Source organism: Cydia pomonella, chromosome 10 (genome assembly GCF_033807575.1).
Source record: "Cydia pomonella isolate Wapato2018A chromosome 10, ilCydPomo1, whole genome shotgun sequence".
Classification (NCBI taxonomy): domain Eukaryota; kingdom Metazoa; phylum Arthropoda; class Insecta; order Lepidoptera; family Tortricidae; genus Cydia; species Cydia pomonella.
The window spans coordinates 2960855-2977951 of record NC_084712.1 but is presented as its reverse complement, the minus strand read 5'-3'; the positions used below and the strand labels follow the sequence as shown (position 1 = coordinate 2977951).

The following is a 17097-nucleotide window of genomic DNA, read 5'->3' as shown; positions in this document are numbered from 1 at the left end:
CGCCGAGCAGCAGCCATAGAGTCGAGTACACGTTGACGCTCGGAAGACGCTAGTATGGGCCCCACACACGCGTCTCCGGTTAGAGAGACCTCTAACGCTCCATGGCACGCAGACTCGGAGCGCGACTCGGAGCTGGGCGCGGCGCTGGAGGGCTCGCCGCCGCGCGGGCCGTTCGACCTGCGCGACCCCAAGCACTTCCCGCCCATGCGCGCGCAGGCGCCCGCCCTCGACTAGCCGCGCCGGCGCAGCCGAGACCACTCGCGTGCCCGCCCGGACCGACGTCAACTCGTTCACAAGTCGGCTTGTGTGAGCAAAGGACCTTTTATTGAAACTGGATGTTCCGTCTAAGTCACTCTGTACTACTAAGATGGTCGGCACTTTATCATTTGTCATCATGCCTGTCACGTTCTAACAAGTATGTAAGCGCATAGTGACAAATGATAAAAATGGAACCCTGCTGCCACCGCTGTTGATGCGTCATAACACCTTGAATGACGATTCACGCATTTTGCATTTCCTTCTATATGATAATCTCTAAATTAGCTCAAGTGCTGCTTAAGGGACATTCTAGAGAATCACCCTGCATAAGAGACGATGATTCCGTTTTCATTTAAGGTCATCGCCTCAACAAAATGTATTAGACGGGACTAGCTTGAATAAAAGTTCCTTAGTCCGGGGTAAAACAAAAGTAGCGCTCGTTGTGGTGTACCTTATCTTAAGGTTTACTTACCCATCACGGTTCCTTAGGCCAATAAACTGACATCTGTCAAAATCGCACAATGTCAACATTAGACAAAATGTGAGACTAACATAGATTTGACGGTGGTGCGGTGTAACGCGAGCAATTTAATTGCAAAATAAAACTCCGATCAACGCTGGTCTATTTGTGTTATTTGATACGTGGAACATACTTAAACGGCAAAATTAACCAACGTCGAATGGAATTTTATACATTGCGCTGATTTAAAGTCGTGACTGAGTCGAGTCGATTTAAAGTCGTGAATGTTGTTTACATTTGAAATTGTTTAGCGTCCGGGAAACTGTATTGTTATATTTATAGAATCAAACTTCGAAATAGTACTGATACTTAGCAGAGCTGCTTTAGATCTCTTGAATTTACTTTGATCCAGTAGCAGTTTGTAGTAAAATTTACTTTATTACAAAATATTGTATGACTGACGTTTTTTTAGTAACGGAAAATATACAAGACCTTGCTACCTCCCTTCGGCAACCTTCACTCGTTCATGTCAAAAGGCCATTATTTTTCTACATTTAATGTTTCTAAGACAGCTCTGTTAGTAAAATACACTACTTGCGTATACGTACAAAGTAATAGTTAAATTTAATAATGATTCAACTTTAGGGCCACCTGTTCTAGAAACTGTTTGTTATTATTCATAATGTCAGTTTTATGAACATTGTAACAATACCCTCGCACCAAGGAAGCTAACTGTATTGCGACAGGTGATAGCATTCTCTCTCACACTTATTCATCAGAGACAGATCAGTAGCATGTCCAATTATAGCATTGCCAATTCGTGAAAAGCTAAATTCAGTGCATTATCAGTTCTTATAAAAAATCCTTTTGAACTCTTTTTAATTCCTGTGTTAGTGTAGTGTGTGTGCAACGCCACACGCACACTGCTGTACTTATATATAAGTAGCATACATTGTAACTGTAACCAGAATAAACCTATAAGTACTTCAGCCGAAGTACTTCTCCTTTAACGCGCCACCTCACATGGCGATCCTACCAAGGTACTACTACTAAGCTACTTATATATAGTTAGGTGTGACTGTGGCGTTGCACACACACTACGATTACGATAGACTATTTCTGTAACCTTAACTTAGTATTTTCTTAATATATAAGTGTGAACGAATGCTTTCATCGGCCTGCATCGCTAACAGTGACTTAAGGCATTTCAACCAAGCTTAATTACTTTCGAAATGCCTTATGTCGCAGCATTGCAGTCTAGATATACGATCGGCAACTATTAGCAATGCGGTGCCTAAATACACACAACTGACCAATTCTAGACTCTATCACAAAGGCATAAAGTCTAGGTATGGTCAGTTTTGTGTTTCTTCGGGCTTGTATCAAGGCCTTACGAAGCGCGATTTTGTGCGCCGCGAAAAAAAAGTCAAAATGTGAAAATGAAAAAAAAAATAGTATTAGTTAAGACAAAGGTTTTAAAAACGTGAAAAAAAAGATGCTTTAAGACATTGTATGTATTTAGCTAATTAGTTTTTATCAAATTGCGAGTAGCGTTGCGGCAAATGTATTCACAAATCATGGCTAGAAAATACCTCTGGTAGACCTAATACTCTCTTTTTAAAAGCCTTACGCTGCCGCGCCGGGCACATGTGAGCGATTTTAGTATGCAAATTAAAAGCGCGGCGTTCAATGTAGGACTTTATTGTATTGTGATAGAATTGAAAACCTCATGACAACATTTTACATTTATCTCTGATATAGTTCGTGTCAAGGCACGCGTCTTGGTGAATGACACGATATAATGGCAACAAAATAATGTATGAGTATCTGTTTCGTTTCGTTTGAAAATGATTGCAACAGAAAATTAATTTCAACTCAATGACCGCTATAACACGACTCAAATTACATGTTATTTTCTATTGGAGCCCAAGTTATTTTCTTTCCATGATTGTATTTATAGTGGTAGCTGACGATTTGACGTTATTTTTGGCCATAATTGTTACAAATGTGAAATTATGTACCTGTATAATTAATTTACTTAAAGTGAGGCCTGTCTTTCATCTGAAATTATTCATATAATTTTCATTTTTATCTGTAAATGCTCGAAGTTATTTTAGGTAAACGATCGGCCTCATTATTAGCAATACGCTTGTAAATTAAGTTGAGTGTACAGACAAAGAAATATAATTCATCTTGACTGTACCTCCAGAGCTTAGAAGTCAACTTTGATGTTAAAATTGTATGAAATTCAAAATCGCACTCGTGTTCATTGTATATAGAGTATATATGTCTCGGATAATTGTATGTAAACGATAAGTATAGTTTAACGAGCGAGCAGCTCGCGCGAGGGGCGACTTTGTTCTCCAAATACTGGGTAATGGGCAATGAAAATGGATCACTTTGTTTAGAAAGTTCATATAATATGACCCATTGTCATTGCTCTAGATCTAGGTTCACCAAATGGCGCACTGCGGTCCGGATCTGGACCGCCGACCTATTTTATTTTTATGCTAATTTAAAAACCGGACCCCTGAAGATACTTATTGGTGATCCCTGCTCTAGATTATAAACCTTAGCAGCTAGGTTGTCTAAATGACAAAAGAAGGCAATTTCTTAAATAATATATTGTATGTAAAACTTGGATCAAGGCATCATAGTTTTCAAATAATTATTAGACGCGAATTTGTCCTCGGCGTTATTAAAGAAAAATACCTGTTATGTAATATGACACCAATGGAATGTAGTATAAGATGTTATTTCGGAAATATGCCAATATGAACTGACATTTGGAGAACAATACAACGCCTCCGCCGCCGCCGAACATGACAAACCAAAACTTTGGAGATTTGTGATCTGTAAATTAGCTGTAAGCCGGTGGCGGCACTCGCAACTACCTGTACACTTCAATGATGGGATTTAAAATCACTTTAGTTGGTTCAATAACCACCACTGTTTACAATCCTTGTTTAAAAATGTAAAATGGGAACTATCTGAAGTACTTTTAACAAGTAATTTCATTTGTCATAACAAGAAATGTCAAGCGCACGCCAACATAACCATTATTTTACGTTATGGGCACAATTCATGACGTCTTCAACGCTTCTTAGCTTTCCATCAGTTGAAAAGATCCCAGGCCTGCCGGACAAAAAGCCGGGCGAAGAAAAAGTAAAAACTATTACAAAAACTTATATCATATCGACGTATTGAAGTCTCTCCTGACCTGTTCAGTAGCTGGAATGTTGAAGAAATAAGAATGTAACTTTGAATCCCATTATGTAAGTGAACGGGGTTAAGCACTGCCACGGCAGCTCCCGTAAGCTCGCACCTTGCGTACTTTTCACATCATGTTTCACAAAACTACGGCTTAATACCCTAATATATGTACTTGTTTTATCGTTTTTGCTGGTAGCCACAAACACCTGGCTTAAATTTAACTCCAACATTTCTCAATAGATGGCGCTGCGTTGAAAAGGCTATCTAGACTCCTTCGAAACAATTAGCTGGACAAGCATTACCTACTTAAACACTAATAATCCAGCCTAGATACGCAAACACTATCATCTTACACATGACGTGAAATAGCTATGCTAGAGTGCGTTCAACACGGGCGCGGAGCGCAGCGTAGCGAAGCGGACGATTATATTTACTTTAGGAACGGTATTGGACCAAGAGCTTATAAAAATAACGGAGCACGTAAGAGGCCACACTGGTGCGTTGCGTCGCGTCGCAACGCATCAATGTCGCATGTCATAAAAATATAAAACGACGCAGCGACGGCGCTTGCGATGAAAAATCGCGACGCAACGCAACGCACCAATGTGGCCCGAAAAAAATGGGCACGGAAATATGACCTTCGGGCACCTACTAATCTCGTTCTGCAGGTTTTAAGTTTTTCTTCTAGTGTTTTTAAAACCTACTTGAATGACTTTTCTTGGTTCGTCTGAACTGTCATTTTGTATAGGTAAGGTGCTGTGACTAACTAAAACGATTTTTTGTCTTATACCGTTTCTCGAAAGGACCAGGGTCTGATCCTTTAGGTATTTAACAAAATGTAAAGAAACAAAACCACGTGACTATTGCAACCAATGAGATAAAGCCATAGATACAAAATGGCTTTGGCAAAGAGAATTAGAAATTGAGATGGACTGCCAAAGAACATTTTGCTGCCACAGTAAATTTACGCCATCTTTCGACACATGATTAAAACTTTTAGAACGCCATTTGACTTTTATCCTTATTCTTTCACTGATATGTTATATTTATTAATTAAATATTAAAAAGTGGCGCCATCTTATCGGGCATCGGTTAAAGGTTGTGGTCGCCATCGCTCGAAATGCTGCCATACCTTTGATATATTAGACGGAGACCAATTTTTGATATTTAACACATATCAGTGTGTGTTCTAAAAGTTTTAATCATGCTACGAAAGATGGCAGTAAATTTACTGTGGCTACAAAGTTTATTTGACAATCTACCTCTATTAGCATTAGCTGCATGCCCTAGTCACTTGTTTTTTTTTTTCTTTTAAAGACCTAAAAGAATAGAAAAGAATATCGAAATCTAGCACACTAGCATTGCCTTCGAAGTGTCTTTATATTCCACCATTGTTGGCCTTATTCATTGGAAGTCCCATGGCTGTTATAATCGCTAGTGTGCTAGTCCCGCCCGTCCGCTGCGCCGTGCGACGCTTAGTTACTAAATTGTACATATTGAATAAAATATTTTTACAAAATCTATGTTTTTGTTTTATTGTATACCTTAAAATGTCAATTACATCCACACTTTATCAAGCCAGATATCAGACCCGATTTCGGGTTCGAGCAAGAGTATTTTGTTTCACCAAATATCAGAACATCGTTTACAATATATGAATTGAACGATTTCGGGCCCGATATCGGGAAGTGTGGATGTAATTGTCGCTTAACCGAGGCGTGGACTAACAAAACTTGCATCCATTTTAAATTACATTGCTGACTGCACTGCATTCAAAATCAAACAGCACCTACCGCAATGTAGTGAAAACTGCATGAAAGTTCTTGCTAGTCTAAACCTCGCTTTAAGTAGCATAGTAAACAAGATAGAAGAATTAAAAAACTTTTCAACACACCAACTGGTAAAGGCCCTCTCTCATTCAAAAACTAATGAGAAAGTTGCATTTTATCCACATGTGGGGCAAAGTAATCAGATGCCAATTTTCAGTTGTTTCCTTGTTAACTGGTGGAGTTCACTTTTAACACATTCACTGCCGGGAACCCACCTGGTGGGCGCTCGTGAACTTTGTTCAGATGCCGGACAACCCGCTGGGCAGGTTGTTTTGTACGCAGCTATAGACCACCGGTTTCTGGAGTAGTGCGCCGTTTTTTGTCTGGCAGTGAATGTGTTAAAAGATGATTTTTGAATGTAATTTCTTTATTACGTTCATTTGGATTTGATTTGGTTTGTTTTTCTTTTGGTATTTCATAGTTAGTATTTTCCTTGTGTTGGTGTAGTGAACATTTTTTTTTTAAACCCTCGTGTCTTGAAACCCTCGCAACGCTCAGGATTCCACTTCTGGAACCACTCGCTAAGCTCGTGGTTCAATTTTGGAATCTTTCGCTTGCTCGGGTATCAATATTAGCACGAGCGGTTAAACAACAACTTAGCCCCCCTTGTAAAACAATTAGCATCTCATAGAGAGGTAGGAGATAGAGTTCTAGCGCACGGCGCGGCTGTATCGATGCTGTACTTTCAAGTCTGAAAATATCGATACGAAAATCGTGCCAAAATTACGTATACACGACCTTATATTAAGGTAGTATATACATATTTTTGGCACTTTGTCCGTATCGATATTTTCAGACTGATGCGATGCTGTATCGCGATAGTGCGATGCAGAATCATGTTTACGTGTGCGAGGGTAAGTATATGTCCACTTGTCCAGCGTCGCGACTTTTCTGCGACTGCGTCGATACTGAATCGCTGCAAAAAAGTCGCCATGTGCTACCTCCCATAGTGAGTGAGCGTTTGCCGCAGACCCATTTTAAATCAGGTAACCTAATGACGTGAGAGTCAGAATGGCGGGTGTACCTAAATAAAATTAAATGAAAACCATACCATATTTTTGTACCTAATTTGTACTATTTAGTACCTCCGCTAAAAAAAATTGTACCTCACGGTACACAAAGTTATCATCAAAAAACAGTACACCCGCCATCCTGACAGTCAGAATGGCGGGTGTACTATATTACATTATATTCCCATGGCTATTGATAAATTCTATAAAAGCCACATTTTTGTACCTTCATATTCAATTATAATATGACCCATTTTATTTGTGGTTTCCCGCCATTCTGACTGTCAGAATGGCGGGTGTACTGTTTTTTGGTGATAACTTTAAGTACCGTGAGGTAAAATTTTTTTAAAGGAGGTACTAAATAGTACAAATTAGGTACAAAAATATGGTATGGTTTTCATTTAATTTTATTTAGGTACACCCGCCATTCTGACTCTCGCCTAATGACCGTATATTGTTTTACGCCGTAAACGCAGCGGGACCGGTCTGGCCTAGTGGGTAATGATTTATTTGTGTGATGAATACAGATATTTGTTCCTGAGTCATGGGTGTTTTCTATGTATATAAGTATGCATTTATCTTTAACCTCGTAAGGCCCAAGGTCCTACCTATAGGACTTATTCAGTTCGATGAAATTTAAATCATATTCAATTAGGACAGAGTTGCATTTGTTTTGTTTCGTGCAATTTTCAAACAAAATAAAATCTACTGTATTCCGTGCACTATAGGTTCAAATTCCAGTGGCAAATATTGGATTTTTCATTTCTATGGCTGGGCCTTAAGAGGATATACGTACGTACATCGTCGCCTAGCATAGTACAATCAGCATCAAAAGTAGCGGATCAAACAAGGTTTCAAAAGTATTTACCATTCTGTAACAGCTTAACAAAAGTTGATGGTTCTACACGTAGAACAATTTAGACTGTAAGAAATATACTTTTGAAAGTAAATTTTAGAGAATTATCTTTATTTGGAAAAGTTATCCGGAATATCAAATACTTTTGGCGCGTTGTCAGCATCAATAGTAGCGGATGAAACGCTTCTATTGATGCTGACTGTACAAGCTTTGTTTAGTTTGGGGCAAGGTCGATCTTTGTAATATTGTACTCTATATTTATATATATTTGTATTGTCATTTTCCCTACATTCCGTGATCGCATGCGTTCAACGCTGCGTATCGCATAAGACTAATCCCGGGCCCGAAAATTTTGTCTCTAATTGCTAAAAATGTACAATGTTACGAAAATATAAATTTGATTAATTCTTGACGAGTGGTGGCATTTTAATATACGATATTACTGGGTAGTGGGAAATTTTATTAACTCTGTCTAAAGATGTAAAGGCGGTTTTAAATGGGTACAATATTTCAAGTATGTATATATATGTGTGTGTATGTATGTATATATGGTATATGTTTGTATTTATTATAATACTATGTATTTATGCATGTTTATTTATAATAGTACTGTTTAGATAGTGACTTTTATCTCTCTGTACTGATATTCTTTTCCGCACCAATTGTAAGTTTCTGTTTGGCCCAATGGTTGACTGGTAGAGTATGCCTTAAGGCATTAAGTCCGCCATTTGTACTTTATTGTATTGTGCAATAAAGGTTAAATAAATAAATAAATAACTAAATAAAACTAAAGTCCTGGCTGTAAATTATTAGCCTGGAGGAAAGCATAGGTAAACACAGGTAAGTAGGTATTCTGAGCTTCGACAGATCTTGAGAAAGCAAATGATACAACTGGTGAATAGTCGTTATACTCGACAGCAGCAACATTTAGTAGGGATCTTGGAAATCCAAAATTACAATCGTTTGCACTACGATCTGTCTCTATCGCACTAATATGTAAGATAGATAGAGAGGCGGAAACCGTTTCGTTGTCGAAGCGCAAACGATTTGCATCTTGGCTAGGCCCCCCCACCCAAATTTTACGATTCTTTGTCAAAACCATACAAAAGTTATCATCGAAAAACAAAAAAAATCTCGTGTCCAACAAGTATGGCGTCGCTCCACAGTGGGGAAACAAGACTTCCAAAGAACTGCAAACACCTAGTTATAAGCATGCATCGGGGTTTTTGTTTTTTCTACACTAGCCAAAATATAGGTAAAACTATAAAACCGATACTATTTTAACCTTTCTAAGCACATTTTTAGCTTAACTACCTATTTATAATATATAGTTTTGTAATTCTTCTTCTTCTTCCTCGCGTTGTCCCGGAATTTTACCACGGCTCATGGGAGCCTGGGGTCCGCTTGACAACTAATCCGAAGATTTGGCGTAGGCACTAGTTTTTACTAAAGCGACTGCCATCTGACCTTCCAACCCAGAGGGGTAAACTATGCCTTGTTGGGATTAGTCCGGTTTCCTCACGATGTTTTCCTTTACCGAAAAGCGACTGGTAAATATCAAATGATATTTCATACATAAGTTCCGAAAAACTCATTGGTACGAGCCGGGGTTTGAACCCGCGACCTCCAGATTGCAAGTCGCATGCTCTTACCGCTAGGCCACCAGTGCTTATATAGTTTTGTAATTATTTTACAATAAACAAGTTTTAAATACACGAAAACATTCCCGCACCAAAAACCCTGATGTATGATAAGTTACCTAAATTTACATGAATTTACACATCTACAATACACAAATTTATACGTCTACATAATTATAGAAACGGGACTTAATCGCGTATTAAGTTCTAAATTTACCTCCGACGTTTCGAGGACGGCGTTGTCCCCGTGGTCTCGGAGAGGACTGGCTAAAGTTGACTGAGATTTTCGAGCTACATGCACTTGATCTTGTTTATCAACTCGAACTTTTTGCGCACTAGGGGTTACTTATACCTACCTTGTTCAACGCACCATGGTCAGGGGTGGTAAATGAAACAAGCCAGTACAATGCATTATTATTCATCTCCTCTCATATATATAAAAGTGTCGGCCGGTCCGCGGCCTCCTACTCTAGCCCCGCTTGCTTCGTATTTGTATTTACATCGCGTTACTCGTGCCCCTGCGAACAAAACAATGTTCTAACTAGAAGATGTTTATTTAACCTTTTGACCGCCAAAGACGTCATATGACGCGCGCGGCTATAGCCCAATATCAACCTTCATGTGTACCGACAAGGTTCACGATTACGCGCCGCGTGCGATAGGCGTGGCGTTCAAAAGGTTAAAAAATATATAAATAATGTACTTCTTTTCGATAATCGGATTAAAAATGTAGCCAACGTGACGTAGACTACGTCTGTCGGGCTATAAAAAAGAATCGATCATGATATTATTTACTATAATTTGCTCAGTAAGTACTCAATTCATTGCACAATCGACATATATTTTCATCATCACACCAACGTCCCACTAACTTCTTTTTTTTTTACAATTATGGCCTGGATGCGAGTCCTTTAAGCCAGCCCACTAACTTCTTTTATAAGAGGATTTTAGCTTATAACTTGGGGACTTCACACACCTTTAACCATTTTGACGACGGATTTATCTGCACCATAGGTCCAACACCGAAGACGGATTAATCCGTCACAAACCACAGAGCAACATAGACGTAGGTAGGCACGTAGGTGCATAAGTATAAAGTTCAATTTCAGTTTGAAATATCTTTATATCTCATTTTACACGAAACTTTTGCTATAGTTACTTTAAAAACAACAAAACAAATTCATTTCATACTTAAAACGAATTAAAAGAAAAACGGTACAGTCAGCGTCAAATACTTCGTAGCAGTCAAAGTAGCCAAATAGTTCGGTACACCATATATTTAGTATGGTGTACTGAACTATTTGGCCACTTTGACTGCTACGAATTATTTGACGCTGACTGTACGTCCAATGGCGGTAAATTAAAACTTTTTTCACGCATGTCACGCATCTGTAGATTCATATATGTTCGAAATTTGAATGTCACCAAATCGATTTTGATGTAATAATGAAGCAATTATAAAATTTTCACACATAAGAAATTTGTTGTAACAGAACAGTTTATCGTATGTTGGCCATTATTTACGGATTTTGAAGGCTAGAGGGTTTATGATATGTGTGTAGATAAAATTTGTCTGTGCCGCTTTCCTGTCGATGTTTTCCTTCGCTGTAGGGTGAGTGTAAACTGTGTACTACAGTATGAAGCGAGCACTCACCGCGGCATGGCGCACATCTCGCACGCGTCGCGGCGCGCGGAGTTGTGGAAGGTGCAGACGCCGCACGTCCACACGCCGCTCTCGTCGCCCTCCGATGCTGCCATCTGGTCGTCCTGAAACACATATAACACATGTTATTTCCTAATTAGAATCATTGTAATACAAATCTAGTTTATAAATTCGCGGCATATCATCACACAACAAAACATGTAGCACTTATTGACTGAATTTTTTTTTATACTACGTCGGTGGCAAACAAGCATACGGCCCGCCTGATGGTAAGCAGTTTCCGTAGCCTATGTACGCATGCAACTCCAGAGGAGTTACTTGCGCGTCGCCGACCCTAACACTCCGCAGCCTCGTTGAGCTCTGGCAACCTTACTCACTGGCAGGAACACAACACTATGAGTAGGGTCTAGTGTTATTTGGCTGTGATTTTCTGTAAGGTGGAGATACTTCCCCAGTTGCCCCCCCCCGTTGAACTCTGATTTCAATAAAAGTAAACAAAATCAACTCTCAATTGGCTCCTAAAGCTAGTTGCTGAAAGCTGAAAACATTACATGACCAAATAATGTAGCAGCGTCTCGTTGCTGGCGATGTACACTAGTTACCTGCGTCCCGCACAAGTGCTCGAGCGTGGCCCAGGCCGGCGTGGCGGCGCGCCAGCGCTCGGCCGCCAGCGCGTCCAGCAGCGTCTCGTTGCTGGCGATGTACACTAGTTACCTGCGTCCCGCACAAGTGCTCGAGCGTGGCCCAGGCCGGCGTGGCGGCGCGCCAGCGCTCGGCCGCCAGCGCGTCCAGCAGCGTCTCGTTGCTGGCGATGTACACTAGTTACCTGCGTCCCGCACAAGTGCTCGAGCGTGGCCCAGGCCGGCGTGGCGGCGCGCCAGCGCTCGGCCGCCAGCGCGTCCAGCAGCGTCTCGTTGCTGGCGATGTACACTAGTTACCTGCGTCCCGCACAAGTGCTCGAGCGTGGCCCAGGCCGGCGTGGCGGCGCGCCAGCGCTCGGCCGCCAGCGCGTCCAGCAGCGTCTCGTTGCTGGCGATGTACACTAGTTACCTGCGTCCCGCACAAGTGCTCGAGCGTGGCCCAGGCCGGCGTGGCGGCGCGCCAGCGCTCGGCCGCCAGCGCGTCCAGCAGCGTCTCGTTGCTGGCGATGTACACTAGTTACCTGCGTCCCGCACAAGTGCTCGAGCGTGGCCCAGGCCGGCGTGGCGGCGCGCCAGCGCTCGGCCGCCAGCGCGTCCAGCAGCGTCTCGTTGCTGGCGATGTACACTAGTTACCTGCGTCCCGCACAAGTGCTCGAGCGTGGCCCAGGCCGGCGTGGCGGCGCGCCAGCGCTCGGCCGCCAGCGCGTCCAGCAGCGTCTCGTTGCTGGCGATGTACACTAGTTACCTGCGTCCCGCACAAGTGCTCGAGCGTGGCCCAGGCCGGCGTGGCGGCGCGCCAGCGCTCGGCCGCCAGCGCGTCCAGCAGCGTCTCGTTGCTGGCGATGTACACTAGTTACCTGCGTCCCGCACAAGTGCTCGAGCGTGGCCCAGGCCGGCGTGGCGGCGCGCCAGCGCTCGGCCGCCAGCGCGTCCAGCAGCGTCTCGTTGCTGGCGATGTACACTAGTTACCTGCGTCCCGCACAAGTGCTCGAGCGTGGCCCAGGCCGGCGTGGCGGCGCGCCAGCGCTCGGCCGCCAGCGCGTCCAGCAGCGTCTCGTTGCTGGCGATGTACACTAGTTACCTGCGTCCCGCACAAGTGCTCGAGCGTGGCCCAGGCCGGCGTGGCGGCGCGCCAGCGCTCGGCCGCCAGCGCGTCCAGCAGCGTCTCGTTGCTGGCGATGTACACTAGTTACCTGCGTCCCGCACAAGTGCTCGAGCGTGGCCCAGGCCGGCGTGGCGGCGCGCCAGCGCTCGGCCGCCAGCGCGTCCAGCAGCGTCTCGTTGCTGGCGATGTACACTAGTTACCTGCGTCCCGCACAAGTGCTCGAGCGTGGCCCAGGCCGGCGTGGCGGCGCGCCAGCGCTCGGCCGCCAGCGCGTCCAGCAGCGTCTCGTTGCTGGCGATGTACACTAGTTACCTGCGTCCCGCACAAGTGCTCGAGCGTGGCCCAGGCCGGCGTGGCGGCGCGCCAGCGCTCGGCCGCCAGCGCGTCCAGCAGCGTCTCGTTGCTGGCGATGTACACTAGTTACCTGCGTCCCGCACAAGTGCTCGAGCGTGGCCCAGGCCGGCGTGGCGGCGCGCCAGCGCTCGGCCGCCAGCGCGTCCAGCAGCGTCTCGTTGCTGGCGATGTACACTAGTTACCTGCGTCCCGCACAAGTGCTCGAGCGTGGCCCAGGCCGGCGTGGCGGCGCGCCAGCGCTCGGCCGCCAGCGCGTCCAGCAGCGTCTCGTTGCTGGCGATGTACACTAGTTACCTGCGTCCCGCACAAGTGCTCGAGCGTGGCCCAGGCCGGCGTGGCGGCGCGCCAGCGCTCGGCCGCCAGCGCGTCCAGCAGCGTCTCGTTGCTGGCGATGTACACTAGTTACCTGCGTCCCGCACAAGTGCTCGAGCGTGGCCCAGGCCGGCGTGGCGGCGCGCCAGCGCTCGGCCGCCAGCGCGTCCAGCAGCGTCTCGTTGCTGGCGATGTACACTAGTTACCTGCGTCCCGCACAAGTGCTCGAGCGTGGCCCAGGCCGGCGTGGCGGCGCGCCAGCGCTCGGCCGCCAGCGCGTCCAGCAGCGTCTCGTTGCTGGCGATGTACACTAGTTACCTGCGTCCCGCACAAGTGCTCGAGCGTGGCCCAGGCCGGCGTGGCGGCGCGCCAGCGCTCGGCCGCCAGCGCGTCCAGCAGCGTCTCGTTGCTGGCGATGTACACTAGTTACCTGCGTCCCGCACAAGTGCTCGAGCGTGGCCCAGGCCGGCGTGGCGGCGCGCCAGCGCTCGGCCGCCAGCGCGTCCAGCAGCGTCTCGTTGCTGGCGATGTACACTAGTTACCTGCGTCCCGCACAAGTGCTCGAGCGTGGCCCAGGCCGGCGTGGCGGCGCGCCAGCGCTCGGCCGCCAGCGCGTCCAGCAGCGTCTCGTTGCTGGCGATGTACACTAGTTACCTGCGTCCCGCACAAGTGCTCGAGCGTGGCCCAGGCCGGCGTGGCGGCGCGCCAGCGCTCGGCCGCCAGCGCGTCCAGCAGCGTCTCGTTGCTGGCGATGTACACTAGTTACCTGCGTCCCGCACAAGTGCTCGAGCGTGGCCCAGGCCGGCGTGGCGGCGCGCCAGCGCTCGGCCGCCAGCGCGTCCAGCAGCGTCTCGTTGCTGGCGATGTACACTAGTTACCTGCGTCCCGCACAAGTGCTCGAGCGTGGCCCAGGCCGGCGTGGCGGCGCGCCAGCGCTCGGCCGCCAGCGCGTCCAGCAGCGTCTCGTTGCTGGCGATGTACACTAGTTACCTGCGTCCCGCACAAGTGCTCGAGCGTGGCCCAGGCCGGCGTGGCGGCGCGCCAGCGCTCGGCCGCCAGCGCGTCCAGCAGCGTCTCGTTGCTGGCGATGTACACTAGTTACCTGCGTCCCGCACAAGTGCTCGAGCGTGGCCCAGGCCGGCGTGGCGGCGCGCCAGCGCTCGGCCGCCAGCGCGTCCAGCAGCGTCTCGTTGCTGGCGATGTACACTAGTTACCTGCGTCCCGCACAAGTGCTCGAGCGTGGCCCAGGCCGGCGTGGCGGCGCGCCAGCGCTCGGCCGCCAGCGCGTCGCGCGCGCGCACGGCGCCCAGCAGCGCGTCCAGCGCCTCCAGCGGGATCGGCAGCGTCTCGTTGCTGCCCAAGTACACCAGCGTGTGCAGGTCGGACATCGCCTGTGTTCAAACAAACATTCATTCAAACGTTTTACAAAAAAGTTCAAGCTCAGTCACATAGCGGACAAGAAGCTCGAAACTCAAAATAACACTAGGAGCCAATGACATTAGGAGACACTTACCTCAAGAAAACTCTCAGAATCTTCCAGATGCTTGTGCAACGCTTCCCTCGTCTGTAGATACTGCGGCAGCGGGCGGTGCGCGGGGGGGAACGCGGCGCGCGGGCTGAAGAGGGGGGAAGCGTTGGTGCTCACGCCGCAAGGCACGTCCACTAGGAGGTAGGCCACGGGGACCCGTCGGAGAGAGACGGACACTTCGTTGCCGTAGGCGTCTTTTTCCTGAAACAAACGAGCTATCTAAAGAATTGGATATGGATATATTCAACTGTGGCATTCCTAGCGTGAGACGTAATTTAGTAATACTTTCGAGTCTCTTGAGTGAGCGTGTTGTCGCCTTCTTAAATACCTATTACTTACTTATTTATTATTTATACTTTTACCTTAGACCTCATTATGTTACTAAGTTAATTAGTATTTTGAACTTCCACATTATCCTTATTAGGTATCATTTGTATTCGCTTTGTTCACATATGTGGCTGCAATAGTGCGTAATCTTAGTTGAGTATTATGTCACTACCTGTGAGTTCCTATAATTGGCTTCCTGTATCTACTATATTTTCTATGTTAATGTCACAGCTGTTGGATCTCCAAATAAATAAAAAAACAGAGGGTTTTCGAGTGTGAAATGCTACTTCGTAAGCTTTCTAGTTGCCCTTGCAGCCGATGGTAGATGAAATACGGCGTTTCGTGAATCAAAGATTTCCTTTGGCAGGATTGGTCCTTAGGACCCAAGGATAGATTTAAGAAGTAGAGCTACTAAGCGGAATCAATAACCGCTGAACCGATTTAGATGAAATTTGGTATGGTCTGCATCTTTGATTCAGTTGAAAATGATACCAAACGCGACTTAGAACCTAGACCCTATGAACGCCAAGAACCCCTAAAGTCGGTACTAGTCGTACCCACAGCGCCGTAACGTACGCTGTCAAAGTAACCTTCACACTATCAAGTAAGGTTTACATTAGCTCACTTGCGCCCGGGAGCTTGGCGTGTGAGCGATGTTTGTGTTTATGAGCAAAGCTGAAATCCCACGCGGAGTTGGTAGGAGAGAAGTACTTGCTACATTTATTTCTGAGTAAAAATATGCCTATAGGATAATTGAACAGGAAGACATAAAAGGTAGACTCTAACCACGCTTACTTTGCACACAGTTGGCAATAAGAATGCATACATATCCCGTATAAGCTCCATACTGGACATACAATATCGCATGATACATGGTTATCAAAGAGATCTAAAATAAGTTTTTGGCAAATATTTCATTTTTGGTACAAGCTTTTATCGCTGACTGTACTTTTCTTTCCACAGGCAACAAATACTCATCGAGAAAATTCTAAAAACCCCAAACACAGTTAGGTTGCGTTGTTTTATCACAAGGTAGACTCTGACCACGCTTACTTTGCACACACTTGGCAATAAGAATGCATACATATCCCGTATAAGCTCCATACTGGACATACAATATCGCATGATACATGTTATCAAAGAGATCAAAAATAAGTTTTTGGCAAAGATTTCATTTTTGATACAAGCTTTTATCGCTGACTGTACTTTTCGTTCCACAGGCAACAAATACTCTAAAAACCCCAAACACAATTAGGTTGCGTTGTTTTATCACAGAGTTTCTATGGCTACCTCCTGTCTCCATCATCAGATCAGCTTGATGGTACCATAATATTGCATTGTCCCCCGATTTACATATGTATGCAAATTTTCAGCTTCAGCGGAAACCGGGAAGTGAGTCAAATTGAACTTTCAAGATTTGTCCCATACATACTAACAGAGCAAGTTAAATAAAAGCTTGTAAAAATAGAGGTGTATTGTCAAAGAAAACTTTGTAGCCACAGTAAATTTACTGCCATCTTTCGACACATGATTTAAACTTTTAGAACGCCATTTGACTGTGATCCTTATTATTTCATTGATATGTATTAAATTAGTTAAATATCAAAAAGTGACGCCATCGTAATCTTACCGGGCATAGGCTAAAGGTTTTAGCGCCATCGCTCGAAACGATGCCGCCATACCTCTGGCCTTTGATCTATTAGATGGCGTCACTTTTTGATATTCAACAAATTTAACACGTAACAGTGAAAGAATAAGGATCAAAGTCAAATGGCGTTCTAAAAGTTTTAACCATGTGTCGAAAGATGACAGTAAATTTACTGTGGCTACAAAGTTTTCTTTGACAAGCCACCTCTATTTCGAATTCTCTTTGGTATTATATAAGTTAACGTGGTACCCAA

At 45.3% G+C, this 17097-nt stretch overlaps 2 protein-coding genes and 1 long non-coding RNA gene across 4 annotated transcripts in view; 2 read left to right on the top strand and 1 right to left on the bottom strand.

Annotated features, from left to right (window-relative positions):
* The window catches only part of LOC133521847 (uncharacterized), a 70629-nt gene extending 66530 nt beyond the window's left edge, over window positions 1–4099 (top strand). The window contains exon 2 of the long non-coding RNA XR_009799944.1: window positions 3852–4099. This is a non-coding gene — a long non-coding RNA (uncharacterized LOC133521847). The remainder of the gene's footprint in view (window positions 1–3851) is intronic.
* Window positions 1–4099, top strand: part of LOC133521833 (uncharacterized) — a 70013-nt gene extending 65914 nt beyond the window's left edge. For both annotated transcript variants that reach the window (XM_061856921.1, XM_061856920.1), the window contains one exon: window positions 113–4099. In XM_061856921.1, coding sequence (XP_061712905.1) covers window positions 113–234 — 122 coding nt within the window. In that variant the 3' untranslated portion in view covers window positions 235–4099. The remainder of the gene's footprint in view (window positions 1–112) is intronic.
* A 5569-nt stretch (window positions 4100–9668) lies between these two features.
* LOC133521837 (nuclear protein localization protein 4 homolog) overlaps window positions 9669–17097 on the bottom strand; it is a 33471-nt gene continuing 26042 nt past the window's right edge. The window contains exons 9-12 of the mRNA XM_061856930.1: window positions 14855–15070; window positions 14556–14732; window positions 10921–11033; window positions 9669–9784 (exon numbers count right to left, since the gene is read on the bottom strand). Of these exons, the coding sequence (XP_061712914.1) occupies window positions 9763–9784; window positions 10921–11033; window positions 14556–14732; window positions 14855–15070 (528 nt within the window). The 3' untranslated portion in view covers window positions 9669–9762. The remainder of the gene's footprint in view (window positions 9785–10920; window positions 11034–14555; window positions 14733–14854; window positions 15071–17097) is intronic.